This window comes from Dendrobates tinctorius, unplaced genomic scaffold, assembly GCF_039654945.1.
Source record: "Dendrobates tinctorius isolate UK_male_01 unplaced genomic scaffold, ASM3965494v1 ptg000154l, whole genome shotgun sequence".
NCBI classification, from domain to species: Eukaryota; Metazoa; Chordata; class Amphibia; order Anura; family Dendrobatidae; genus Dendrobates; species Dendrobates tinctorius.
In genome coordinates, this window is record NW_027361821.1 from 3,903,096 (window position 1) to 3,917,995 (window position 14,900).

Below are 14,900 nucleotides of genomic sequence, written 5' to 3' on the forward strand. Positions count from 1 at the left end.
AAAGACTCAATGCATTAAATCTGCTTTTTTATTAACTGTAACATAGTAAATACTTTAGCCTTCACAGTTAAGCTTGGTCTCAAAATAATGCCATTCTGTGTGGTCAATTTGGGAGGTTTGGTTCGTTACGAGTCTTACCTTTTTGTTAATGCATGGCGATATAATTGTATGATATTTTGTGTCGTTTACTTGTTTTAGGCCTGTAAAATTATTATAGACAGAACAGAAATAAATCTGAATTTTAGTATTTGTATTTTTTATATTTACCAGTCTATGTTCTTTTTTTCCTTTCAGGAAAAAAATGCACCTATGGGCACAAGTGCAAGTACTACCACCCTGAGCGAGCGAACCAGCCCCTGAGGTCAGTGGCCGACGAGCTCCGTATAAGTGCCAAGCTGTCAGCTGTGAAGACAATGAGTGAAGGGGCTCTGGTTAAATGTGGAACTGGCCCATCTGTTTCCAAGGCAGACTTGTCCATTGAAGCTAAACGTATAGCTCCTAAAAGACAGTCTGATCCGAGTATTCGTTCTGCAGCGGTTGAACCAGAGCAGAGACTTTCAGCGGCCCGCAAGTCAGAGGCTAACTCTGTGCCATCGCTTGTGTCTGCCTTGAGTGTTCCCACTCTGCCGCCTCCCAAGAGCCATTTAGTAAGTGCTTTGAACACCCGCTCAGCAAGTAGTCCTGTACCAGGGTCATCTCAGTTCTCTCACCAGAAATCTTCTCTAGAACACATGGCAAGCGTACACTACCCACCGATTTTGGTGACAAACAGCCATGGCAATTCTGTGAGTTACACTGAGGATTATCCAAAATACGAGTCACTTGGAGACCACGGTTATTACTCAATGCTTAGTGACTTTTCCAACCTAAGTATAAGTACTATGCACAGTTCGGACTACTACACCTCTGAACAAGACCGAGCAGGATTCTCCAGGAACTCCAGCCCATGTCCTGACAGCTGCATGAGCCACACTAGTAGCGATTCTTACTCCTCTTACAGTGACCTCTATTTGGGCTTTGCAGACCAAGGCCATGAGGATACTATAAAACCTCAAAGACCTCCACAGGGTAGGCTACAGCCATTTGTACATGGTTATCATGAAACGCTAACTCGGGTGCAGAGCTATGGGCAGGAAGAACCCATGCAAACTCCTCGTAAACCGTCATCTTCACATTTGGCCCTTCACATACAACATCCTTTGGTAGGAGCAAGGTCCAGCTGTCCAGGAGATTACCCAGTACTGGAGAGTATGCACCCTGCTGCCAATGCTCAGCCTGGTAGAGCTTTAGTGATGACTAGAATGGATAGTATCTCTGATTCTCGTCTTTATGAGAGTAACCCCATGCGACAAAGGAGGCCACCATTATGCCGTGAACAGCATGCCAGTTGGGATCCTTTACCATGCCCCACTGACTCGTATAACTACCACTCCTACCCATTGAGCAATAGTCTGATGCAGCCCTGCTATGAGCCTGTGATGGTAAGGAGTATGCCAGAAAAGATGGAGCAGCTCTGGAGGTCGCCACATTGGCCCATTATGAGCAGTGAACCTAGGGAGCAGCACATCATTCCTGAGCATCAGTATCAAACCTACAAGAACTTGTGCAACATCTTTCCTCAAGGGGTGGTGCTGTCAGTCATGGAGAAGAACCCGCACATGACGGATGCCCAGCAGCTCGCCGCTGTCATTGTATCCAAGTTGAGATCAGGTCATCAGCACTGTTAATCCCACCTATATTTTCTGGACAATAGTATCTATTGATCAAGTTGCCTGAATAAAACCTGGCAGTGTTCTACACATTTTTGCTTACTTGGATGACCTAGCTATTACTTTTCTGCCACCAAGTAATCTATGTATGGACACAAGAAACTTTTTCCTGTATTTATTGTTTTTTAAGATACACTTTGTGATCTTTTACAGCATTCCCGGAGGAGTGCATATTTTATTGTATAGATATATTTATCCCTGATAAACCTGCATGACAGGTTAAACCTCAGTTCCTTGGGGGGTAAGTTCACTCGTTCCTATTCTTAATAAGGACGATGGAAGGGCCGGTTAAGCTCTCTGATGCTGGAGTTCCCAGCAGATCATCAAAGCACATGAGTTGCTGCATTATGTTGTCTCTTCAGCTGTTCATAGAAGCACCTATCCACATTGTTAGCAATTATATTGCATGCCTAATTGTGTACTTGCAGTTGAATTCAATATAAATGTGTAGAGATAGATGCCTCCATCTATCTGTGTATAGTTTTATCTAGTGATTTACAGAAAGAGAAAAAACAATGGGACGTCTTTGCCTCACTGCACAAAGACACCATTCCCGGCCGCTTGGATCTGTTTGTACCTTTTCAGAGACCACATATGACATTTTACAGGTTTTATATGTATAGTATACATGTTATTTTTTATTTTTTTTGCACATACAGGGGTTGGACAAAATAATGGAAACACCTGGAAACATCAACAAAAGTTAGTTTAATATGGTGTAGGTCCACCTTTTGCGGCGATTACAGCCTCAGTTCTCCGAGGTATGGATTCATACAAGGTGTGAATTGTTTCCAAAGGAATTGTAGCCCATTCTTCAGTTAAAACACCCCCCAGTTCTTTGAGCGACGATGGTGGCGGAAATCGATGTCTAACTTAAATCTCTAAAATCAACCATAAATGCTGAATAATGTTGAGGTCTGGGGATTGTGGGGGCCAGATGAGATGCTCAACTTCATCAGAATGTTCCTCCTGCCATGCTTTAACGATTCTAGCTGTATGAATTGGTGCATTATCATCCTGAAAGATGGCGTTCCCCTCCGGGAACAGTGCTTGATCCAAAGGATGCACTTGGTTGCCCAAAATGCCTAAATAATCGCGACTGTTAATTCTTCCATGAAGGGATATCATTGGCCCGGCGGATCTCCACAAAATAGCACCCCAGAGCATCACAGAACCGCCACCATGTTTTATGGTTGGGAGAAGGCAGTCTGGATGGAATGCTTCTTTTCGGCTGTCTCCAAACATACACTCGGCCGGAGGTCGGAAATAGGGTAAACGATGATTCGTCTGAGAATATCACGTTTCCACTGCTCGAGGGACCAATTCTGGAGGTTTCTACGCCACTCTAAACGCTTGGAAACATTTGTCATTGAGAGCAGCGGTTTTCTAATTGCAGCTCTTCCGTGGAATCCAGATTTGTGCAGCTCCCGACAAACCGTTTTTGTGGAAACTGTGTTCTGTTGGTGTTCATTGAGGTCAGCAGTGATTTTCGGAGCCATTGTCTTGCGATCCTCTCTCACAATTCGCTTTAGAGTCTGACGGTCTCTCTCAGTCAACTTCGACTTTCGGCCCGACCTGTGCTTTGCTGCGGACGTTTTTCCTTCTCTTTCAAACGCAGTCATTACTTTGGAGACAGTACCTCTTGACACGCCAAGCATTCGGGCACTTTGTTACACTAGCGCCTGCCATACGAGCACCAACAATTTGGCCTCTTTGAAAATCCGAGAGGTCTGTCATTGGTATCAGGTTCTCATTAATGTTCTTACAATTCTGCAAAACAAACAGTTAATTTACATACACATATCACATAACACAAATAATCAACTACAAAACATTACCATATGTCACGGTTTGCATGTTTAGAACACGTTCGAAGATTATGATGCCAAAACGTTAGGTGTTTCCATTATTTTGTCCAACCCCTGTAGGTTTCTGCCGTGACAATGAATTGTCTATCATACCTCAGTAATAGCCATATGCCTCTAAATGAAACCACTAAATGAGTGGTAATACTGCGGCCTGCATATTTAGAGGGGCCAAATGCAAATTGTTTTGTAAAAAAAATCTATTCTAACTCTACCAAAAGTTTTAAAATCTAGAATCCCTACATGCAAGAACGCGTAAAGATCTTGCTCTACGTCTTGATAGTATCCACCACTGTGGAGAATTGTTATAGATGGTGGATGGATATATTAATAGATGTTGCAGGTCATGGCATAGAAACCAGGAAGAGCGATGGAAAGAAACAGACATCATGTCTCATATTAGAACATGTCCTATGATGATGAGGCTCTTATTATGTGCATGTTCCTAAATATAATTTTCATATTTAAGGTTTCTTAGAGTTATACATGTCCATGATGATTGGGGGTAGTCTCCAGAGAGCGCGAGGCAGCATTCAGTGACGGCCATCAGTATGTGACCTTTGCATTGCAGAAGGTGCAGCTCTCCTTCCCACTTCTTTCCAGCAGGTACTGGATCACTTTGGGGAAATTGGATTTACACTCTCAGCAATGAAGGTTGTGTTGTTGTTGTTTTTTTTTTGTGTAATATGTAGTTAAAGGAAAGATACTGCAGATAGCGTTACCTGGCCAGACGTTTTCTCGCTTATCTTTTGCTGCACTCAGGTTGCTGACCCTTAGCACTATCTTATTTAATTTTTTTTTAAAGGAACCCATTGTATAATATTTTAGAAATGTTGAGGCCGCTCACAGCCAGAGTCTTGTGCTCTGGACTTTAGTCGGCTTCAGTTTTTTCATGAAATCGTAGAAGGGCCAAGCTTAGAGCCCTTTTGTTTCTTCATGAGAAGGTGATAACTGCCTACATGTTTCTTACTGTGAAACAAACGGAACGTCAGGCTGCCGTTAGGGTTTTCTCTGGCTTTCTGAGGATCGGGTCTTCGGCTGCTCTAATAATTTTTTATTCCGCTGTTAAGGAGTCCATGTAGTCTAATACCCACCCACTTTGTAACTTTCTGCAATTGTGCCATGCAAAGTAGCTGTTGTTTGGTAATATGGTGTAAAGTCAGGTGATGGCAGGACAGCGCTGCGCAGGCTCCTCTTTACTCCTGCGCACAAATTGCATCCCACAAATTTGTTCAAACGGATACTAATCCTACAAAATAATTATGTAAAGGTCAATATCTCTCAAAGAGTTGGTATTAGATACTTATAGGCCATGTGCAAGACAGGCATTTTTACTGCAAAGATGGCCTGAAATCTGCAACACTTAGAGCAAATTCCCTCGTCACCTCGTGTATATGCTACATTGCTGTTAGGATTTTCTAGAAGAATTCCCTGTAAAATGTAGCTGTTCCTGCCCATCACCTAAGTGAACTAGTCCCCACCATGTTCATAATGGTTGTCACTTTTAGTATATATTGGGGGTCTGCATCTCTTCCCGATTGTTGAATCCGAACATTTCTGCTGTTATCTCTGAAATGAACTGCCAGTCTGAATAAGGAGCTGCAGTGTAACAGTGGCCATACACATGAGCTAACAGATCGTCTGGTGAGCGGTTATGCTGATGCAGCCATACATATTCCGGTCAATATTGGCCGTCAGTCATTCACCTTGGCCATATACATGTTCAGCCATACTGGGGGGAGAATGATCAAGTCTTTCTGGGAGTATTCTTTTAATGAAAAAGATCATTCTTTGATGAACGGCGTTTGTCTATTTGGCAAAAAAAAATAAATCAAATGCTGCTTATTTAATCTCTGCAATTTGATGTCTAAAGTGATTGTTTGATTTCAATGAATAACTAAAGCTTTGAAAATATTTTTTTCACTTTTCATTGCCCTAAAGATCACAAGCAGATAGGTTAATGAATACCCCCACAGATCACTCCAACCCTCCACTACTTGAGAGACGCGGCTCAGCGAATCAAGACTGGGGAGCGGGCAGCGAATCAAGACTGGGGAGGGCGCAGCAGATCAAGACTGGGGAGCGGGCAGCAAATCAAGACTGGGGAGGGAGCGGGCAGCGAATCAAGACTGGGGAGCGCATAGCCTCCTGAGCTGCGCCGGTGAGAGAGTTGAGCAATTTGATCAGGGTCTCAGAACCCAGACTCTCACTGATCTACTTGTAATTATAGGGCAATAACATGTGAAACAAATGTCAAAATTGTATGTACTCTTTATATTCTACCCCATGACTGAAAGTTTTGGTTGATATTTTCGTCAACTAAAGTCTGTGTGAGGGCACCATTAATCTCTCCCATTATTGGGTACTTGTGACTCCATTGGACTTCACCGAGACCCAGTACTGTAGATCAAGTGAAGTCACTGATCATTAATAGAATACAATAAAAAAAAAACCTTCAACAGTCAAGTGATATATATATATATATATATATATATATATATATATATATATATATATATATATATATAAAATATATATAATTATTATTACATTATCTCCATTTGTGCACACACTTTTAAAGCGGATTATTAAAAGCATTCCCTGTTTTTATCTAATACTCTAAAAATCCCAAACCATTGACCAGTCTGATGCCAGATTGGATCATGGGCAGCCGAAATACCCGCCTCACTTACCCAGAATTGACCTTTTGTTTGTTGATACAAATTGTATCTTTTTTTCTTGATTGTATTAAAAAAAAAAAGAGGAAAATGTGTGTGTAAATATATAAATGTACATATATGACCTTCTAAGAAAAATCAAAAAGAAACTTGTATACGGACAGAAGTGTAGAATAGTTACAGCAATGCATTTTCACTGCTATGTCTGTGACACTGTGTGTCACGTTGTTGTAGTCCATGGTGTGGAAGCCACTTCACTGCCATTGTGCCTGCAGCCCTTTATGTGAAGTACGGGCAGCAGTGAGGAGGTGAAATCCTCCTCTATGACTGGGCAATGTAGTTTATAAAGAAACAAGACCTTTTCAGAATCACTTTATTATAAGTAAATGTATATGTATAAGTACCTCTGTACAGATGATGTGCAGGTACCCTGTGCAAACATGACATGTCTATTCATAAAGTGTCCTCGCCTGCACACAGTGGCCGCGTCGGTGTCCACGTTGATGCAGATTATTCCTTCCAGTGTTGCTGCTGCATTTTCATGGCGGCCTCCACTGCGGATAGACATCAGGTACACTTTAAATTGATTTTATGTTCCTAAGTAGGAATCTTAGTATGGGCACTTGGTGTTTTGTAGTATTTTGTATATTGTGCACTGCAAAGAAAAGCATTATTAAGTTCCACTAGAATGCTTCTGTGGCAGTATTTGCTAGTGTTTGTATTGTGAAACGTACAGCGCTTGTCATTTTCTATTTTTCATGTGTTCGTTGCATGAGATGAAGTATTTTTGGTAAGTACAGTAAGTTACTGGCATTCTGTCCTGCCTGCACTGGGCAGGAATCTCCCTGCGATGAATGGGTGGCTTTAGTCGTTTTACACGTCGCACTTATTTCTTGGCATTTTCTTAGTTGTGAATATTAGTAAAGTAGATAAGGACTGAATGAGTGAAGAGAAGGGTTGACGCCAAGTATACCTGAATTCCCTCACAGGTTGTCTGAATGATCCTCTGGCGTGTTGGCAGCAATGGGTTTCACAAGGGGATGTGTCTCTAATGCTTGTATCAGTAAAGGAACACTAATGGCTCCAGTCCATCAGGGGATGCACACGTGCTGTAAATGGGGTTCTGGGCTAGGACGAGGGTCTACCTTCCTTTCTTGGAATATAGTGCCATGTGTGCTGATGGGATGCCTCTGGTATTGCAGTTCAGACCCCACTCACTGGATTAGGGATGAGCTCTATAACCAGACCCTGCAATGTACAGATGTGACTATATTTTAAAGGGGAAAAAAGTGCCATTTTTCCTATCCTGGACAAAACCTTTTAATAGTAAGGGTGGTCAGTCATGTAAGAGGTTATCAAAGCATGATCCATTGGGGTTTTTGAAGGATTGGATTTTAAGTGGAACCAGATCCAACATGGTTCTCTAATTGTCAGATTTTGGACTGCGTTCTAACATGGCTGAGTGCCATCCGATGTTTCCTTGGATAGCACTTGACCCAATGTTATGCTATTGGGCACCGCAGAGCTGTGATTTTCTTATGCTGATTAGGCTTGCCATGAGCAGCTCTGGAATTCAGATTGCACTCGCCCATATAACTGTGTGTACGTGTGACACATCGGGCAGATGTACATGCACAGCGACAATGGAAAAATGACTTTCTCCATCTTCTCCACACCTGTGCTGTGATTGTCTCATGCGAGAGGATCTGATCACACTCAGATGACACTTGGATCATGATCTGACAGAGTTGAGTCGAGTGTCACTACCATAATTGTCCCGATTCTCTCACACATGAGGACATGCGCTCGTGTGACCCCGGCCTTAAAAAGGTTTTTAGCACTTGATGGAAGAAGGTACATCTGATAAGCGTCCCTCCAATAGGTGCTAGTTGAGGATTCTGGGCTGATTCACAAATGTATAGTTTCTTTCCTTTGAGCTTTGTTCAGATTTGCGTCAAGTCTTCCGATTATAATGGAGACAAAACATGGTGCCATCTTTGTCATATGATGGGTTTCGCTGTGCTCAGCAGACCCCGATCTCTCTTATATGGTCGGCACATTGGTATTCCATTGTGATGTGATGGGTAGAAGATTGCAACATGCATGGCTGAACTTCTCATCAAATCTGATGGAATTTGTAGAGGAGGCTCGATGCAAATGTGAACATACCCCGTTAATAAAAGCGTAATTGAGGGGGCACCACAATACAAACTACACGTCCTTGTTCATACAAGTGTAATTTGGGGGAACCACAAAATTTGCTGCTGTACTGAAACTTGATTTTCGGGTGAAGAAGACGCCAGCCACACAGTGAATGCAATGATGAGGCGTTGGGAAGCTGCCTTTTAGCTAGAAAATAAGTGTATAAATGAGCTTTGTATGACCACTTTATTTATTACATGGGAAGGGGGTGTATAATATTACTTTATGGTTGGAGCCAAGTTTACTTTTGAACAGTGTTTAGCATTATTGTACGGGCGTCACTACGGGTTCTTGCTTACCTTTAGTATATACGGTGATGGGGCGAGCTTAGATGATGGCTGCGGCTATTATTCTAGTGCTTTGTGGTACCTGCAGGAGATTTGCATTTCCCACCCCCACCACAATGCAGAATATTTAACACCTTATCTGTTTCATGCCAAATATTTTTTTAATAAGTGACAAAACGTAGGTCATATTCTTGGGGTGGGGTGTAATCTGCTTTAATCTGCTGCCTTATCCTTCGTGGGGGCTGGATACGTGGAGAAGCCTGTACGCTGCTGTAAGTTTCTATACCAGTCCTGTAAGTAAACTATTACCAGGGCTTTTAGTGCAGACAAATATTTGTTCCTATGGAAAAGTGCGATTTTATATTGAGTTTTTAACTGTCCCTTTATTCCCATGATACACCTATTCAACCTATGTATTTACTCTGCTTTTCGTTTAGCGAAGTATGCTGTTTTTCGAGCATGTCCACCGACCTGTAAATCGCCAGTGTAACATGTGTTGCCTTGTGTATTGTTCCTATACTTTGTAAAAGGCTTATTACCTTTATTTAATTCTGTATGTTCTTTGCTTTTGACCATTTTGATCACATGGTTTTCCCGTGCTGACGTGCCTGATGATCCAGGTATGTTGACACACATTTTCCTGTGTATCCTGTGTTTCTGATGATGTGTGTGTAATAAGATGAATTCTACACTAAGCCTGTACACCGTTGGCCTTCGCTAACAACTCTGCTATAGTAATCTGTAGCCAAATATTTCCTTCAGCTTCAGGCTTGTTATGTATCTGCATTTTTAGTAAAGAGTTTTTTATATTATTGTATTGTTTTAGTCCTGTTCCGGTTAAAAATTACATGGTTGTAAATACCCTAAAAAGCTGTGGACGGCCACTAAAGTGGGCCTGCTACACTAGTATGCTTCCCTGCTGGAGACTTCATGATATTCTGCCTTCTTGTTGGGAGCTGTATACTATGGGGACAGGACTTGGCCCACCATAAAATATGTTGTGTTTGACTGCTACTGGTCTATATACACAAGCCAATAATTGCCGAACAAATGTTTGTAGGGACCCTTGTTCCCAACGATCAGCCCTTCTAAACGCCCTATAAACAAGCAAAACACTTGATGTTGATGTGATGACTTTTAAGTTCTCATGAGTAAACAGGAGTTGTGCCTTGCCAATATTTTGGTATTCTGTGGGCACAGAACGATCATATTGGCGATCGTTCTGCGTTCATGGAAGTCTAACCAACCTGAGTAAGCAGGCCCGTGAACGACCCCAGATCGGGGCCAGAGTAAAAAGGGGTTTAATCAGGTGCAAGTCCTTCCAGCCTTTTTGATCGTGGTCGATGGTTGTTGTGTTTATATGCAGATACACGATAACCAGCGGTCTCTGGTGAAAGAAGTGATGAATGCAGCAGAATCCCTATTATGGATCCTCTGTATTTTTTGTTAGGCTTTATTAGGTAAGTAACACACCTAATCAAAGGCTGCAGTTGATCCTTTTTGAAGAATAGGTTAAACACTTATAACTCACAGTGACATACCCATGTAAAGTGCTAAATCCCAGAGCAGGCGCTCATAATTCTGCTGTCGGCTACTGAAAACAGTCCACAAGTTTGTAAACCAGCACATTGATGGAAAGACTTTTCAGAATGCAGTTGAGCAGAGCAAGTTTTATGTAGACCTCATACAGTAAGAAACACTGGGAGAGTGGTGATGCGAAACCTTCAGGATGACACATTGGATTGTAATACAGTTATCCTTGCATATGAGGACCCAGCACATTATTACATACATTCATTTAGATAGTCTTGAGCTATCAAGTTTTTAGTCATATCCATGTCATAACGCAGCATTACCAGGATACTTTTAATGACCAAAATAGCCATCCCCGATCTTTTCCATAGGGGGTCTCTTGATAATCTTTGTTAAATCTCATGCCTGGTTGTTACAAGATGGGGGCAGCACAGAATGATTTTTTATAGGTGTCGGCATAAATAATTGTATCAGAAAATTATGGTATACCCCATCAAATAACTGGGACAACTATTCAAATTCATGAATAAATTAAAACCTGGGTGTCCATACCATATGTAGCCCCTCAAGCCTTAGAGGAAGTGTCGTCACAAAATTACCTGCTGCTTCAATCAGGTTTTTGCATTACATGTATTTTTTAAAAAAAAAACACATTTTTTCCCGATAGCACATTCTTTATTATATAAAAAAAATAGTAATCTTGCAGTTTTCACAGTTACCAGTGGAGCTTTTTTACATTAGTACTCTCTGTACTTTGATGACAATTTTTCAGCCTGCTCCTTATCGGATGCGGGATTACAATGTCAGATAACACTTCTAATTCACAACTGATAACACAGGATCCCACAATCAAAATAGGTGATGTCACTATTCTTTCTGCTCTCTAAGATGGGGTCGAGGTATGACTAGAGTGACTAGATACATGGGTTGTTTCCTAAAGCAACAGGAAATTTGTGTAGCCAGTGTGAAAATTGCAATATTCCTAATTTGTATTTGTAATAAAAATTGTGACCTAGAAGAAAGACAGTCCCAAAAATTTGAAAAATATACATTTAACACAGAAAATGTAATATAAATAATAGGTAATTTTCTGATTCTGGGTTCCCTGGTGCGGCTTTTGATGATCTATACGTCACATTGCCGTGATGACGTTGTGCCAAGGGATTTCGGGAGGTAAGATTTGCAAGCTTCCCATCTGGCAGCCAGAGATTACTGGACCTGACTGATGGACCAGAGTCTTGTGAATCAGTCCGCCCATCTCTACTGTATAGGTATTTAGTAGGAAAGACAGGTTTTCTTAGTAGTAGATGTCCAGGTTTTGAAAAAATCATTTTCTAGATACGGTGTGGTAAAATGGAGAAACTTATACTCACCTGGAAACTTCCCCGACCGCTCTGATGGTACCACAAGTCTCATCTGGTCTTTCAGTGTTTGCGTGCCAACCACAGGCCTCCATGTCTGCACGTACGGCACTTGAACACTAAGATCAGTGATTGGTGCCATTATTGAAGGACAAGTCAACCAGCCCAGCGAGACCACTGCAGTAGAGGGGATTTGCCTGATGAATACAGTAATAGTTTTGGTATTTTTTTTATATGCAAGTTCTCACCTTCTTTTTTGTGATTTTTATTTATATATCTCCATCCTTTTAAGTGTGACTGCCTCGATCACACAGCAGAGGCCTCTAGATCTGCATTATTTTCTTTCTAGACTGTCCTGTTAAAAGCCAGCCTTAATAAACTTGGGCTTTTGTTTCTTCCTGGTTTTGATCAGCGATACTTTTTATAGGTAGCAGAGCTAGGGAAGTAATCACATTTGCATATTTACATAGCAGAAGATGGAGGGAGTATGGCGTTTTGCAGATCTGGAGGAAGAGGGTCTGACAGACAGAAGAGTTGGGGATGTAGCGGTTTCAAAAATAGGTTGCATTCAAACATTGGGGTGAAATATCCATGAGCTGTCTGAAATTTTTATTAGACAGTCCTTGGACTTATTGAATTGAGTAAGAAAAAAATCTGGGAAAATCATGGTTTCTGTCTTTGGATCGGATAGGTCAATGGGGATCCGTGAAACATGGATGACAATCGTAAAGTTTCTGCTTTTGCTTCCATGGCTACAGAATTATGATAAAAAAAAATAATTTTCAGGGGTCTTTTTATTTGCTTGGAAGCATTGAAAAATATCAGAAAATAACTAGGATCACACCTGGGAAAAAAATTGGAAGGTTGAGAACACACGGATGTGTGATTACAGCTCAAGGAGGAGGTGGTGTAGCATGTCTTTAGGAATTACCAGTACTTGTGAAGAGAACGTGCTTCTGTTTGTGGGGGTGATGGTTCACGCTCAAGAAACTCAACGGTTTGTGCAAGGTCTGATTCAATGACTAGTAAATGTAAAGCCTGAAAGTCATCTTCTCAGGAAACTAGGGTCTTATGTATCTTATTAGCAAATCAAAATTTTAAAGAAAAAAAAAATCTTGTGTTAGTGAAGAAAAAGGAGAGATGCCTACAAATAGACCACATGCCAAGCTTAAAATGCAACACAAGCATTCCCCTCAGATGGCGCTACATGAAGCCAGCAGTATGCATAAGTCTATATAATGCAGTGAACCTCAGCGGTAAAACCAAAAATCTTTGGAATATGAACACTATGCCTTTATTACAATGAATGTGACAGGTAGGAACATTTCATTCATAGCCCAGGATGTAGGAGAGAATGACATTCTTCACGTCACATTGCCCCACGTACATACAGCTGCCGTTAGGCTTATATCACTTATTGCCAATTACTGATGGTAACGAAAGGACTGAAAAAAAAGCAGATTTTTCATTGAGGTTCCATTCAGGCAAGCAACTTTGGAAATTGCATTTGATTGAGTCAAAAGTTCAAAAATCTCCATTAACTTAAGACCGTCAATAACATTGGAGTAGCTGGTTTACAAGTAGAACAACGCACGTAACTTCCCATGTCAGTGATAACGTTACAGTATGCCCATGTTGTTGGTACACTAGGTTAGTCATAAAAAAAAAATGTTGGGCTTGAAATGGGATACCTGCAATTTTATGACTCTAAGCTCACCCCTCAATACGGCTGCCATTATGTATAGAAGGTACACTTAGGTGATGGTTCCTTACCCGAGGACAAGTACCACATGTATCCCAGTCCCACTCCTAGATCACAATGTGATATTGTTCTGGATGATACAGCACCAGAGTGGTTTTCCTCACGTACTGTATATCATGCTGCTCCTATATATTTCATGTCATTGATGTGTTGATCTGCGCAGTTATGACGTTTCTTTACTATGGTCATAACTCCTATTTGTTTTTTCTTTGGATGAAATGTTACAGCGTAATTGTAAGTTCAATTTTTTTTTTTTCTAAACCTCTTTGGGTTTGGTTTTGTGAACCCAAATATAATGTAAGTCGTAATGACAAACATGGACGTTAATAAATATGAAAAACAAAATTCCTTGGCGGTGTGGGCGTATTTATTTTTTAACTGAATGCAATGGTGCTGCATGGGTATTCATTCTCCAAACTTTGATTTGTCCACTAGGACGTGAAGTTTAGCACTCAAGTAAAGTGAGCCACGGGTTCTGGTCAAGATATCGCTTTAGTAAAAGTTTCTTTGCTGTGCCTGCTGGTCTTTAGCCTCATTTTTGTGGTGGTTCAAGTGCCATATTAAAGTGCCCTCCCACCCACCAAATCCAACATTCCTTCAGAGAACTCTTCTCCAAGATCAAGGTAGCCCACAACAGCTGTAAATTGACCCGAATTGGGCAGATAAAATGATGCAAACATGTATATTTGAGATGCAATGTGACCCTTTAGTAGTAAAATGCTAGAGAATGATGGAGAAAGAGAATGTGTATCAAAGTCTGTAGGGTTTATCTGAACATTAATGAATCTCTTGGAGGAAGACAATCTGTATCCTGCTTCTCTTCAATAGATATAGCAGGATAGAGCGTGTCTCAGGGGAATGAAGGCTCTTACATTCATTGAACCCACTCGGTTCTCCATGTGTACCTGCAATTTTTTTTGTTAGGATGGTCATTTTGTTTGGGGGTGGAAGTGAAAAAAGGGGGGGTAGGTAATGGGGGAGAAGTAGGAAAGTGAGAAGAAATGAGATGTTAAATGAAAGGAAAAAAAGATGAGAAGATCCAAGAGGAAGCAAAAGGGAAAACTAGAAATGCAAAAAGCAACAATACCTTAGAACCAGCCAAGAAAAATCCTTAAAGGATTAGATGGGGAACGTAGCATACCACGAAGGGAGAAGTATAATGACTCATGAATAAAGAAAAAAAAAAAAAGAATCACTGCCTCACCAATAAAGTGAGGAAAAGCACAATCTTAGGAAACACTTGCTGGTAAAAAAGAATAAAAACCATACAGTGAATGTACAACTTTTGTTTTCGATGGTGAGTTTGTCATATATAATATCTGACAAAATTATATTAAAAAAAAAAAAACTATGGAGAACAGAAAGGTACCATTTTGCAAAACATTATAGAAAATTTAATCCAGACGACCCTCATATATGTTAAAGGATATCAGTGAACTGGAG

At 41.0% G+C, this 14,900-nt stretch overlaps 1 protein-coding gene across 2 annotated transcripts in view; it reads left to right on the forward strand.

Annotated features, from left to right (window-relative positions):
* The window catches only part of ZC3H12B (zinc finger CCCH-type containing 12B), an 82,118-nt gene extending 76,625 nt beyond the window's left edge, over window positions 1-5,493 (forward strand). For both annotated transcript variants that reach the window (XM_073547576.1, XM_073547578.1), the window contains exon 6: window positions 295-5,493. In XM_073547576.1, the coding sequence (XP_073403677.1) occupies window positions 295-1,727 (1,433 nt within the window). In that variant the 3' untranslated portion in view covers window positions 1,728-5,493. The remainder of the gene's footprint in view (window positions 1-294) is intronic.
* Window positions 5,494-14,900: the final 9,407 nt, after the last annotated feature.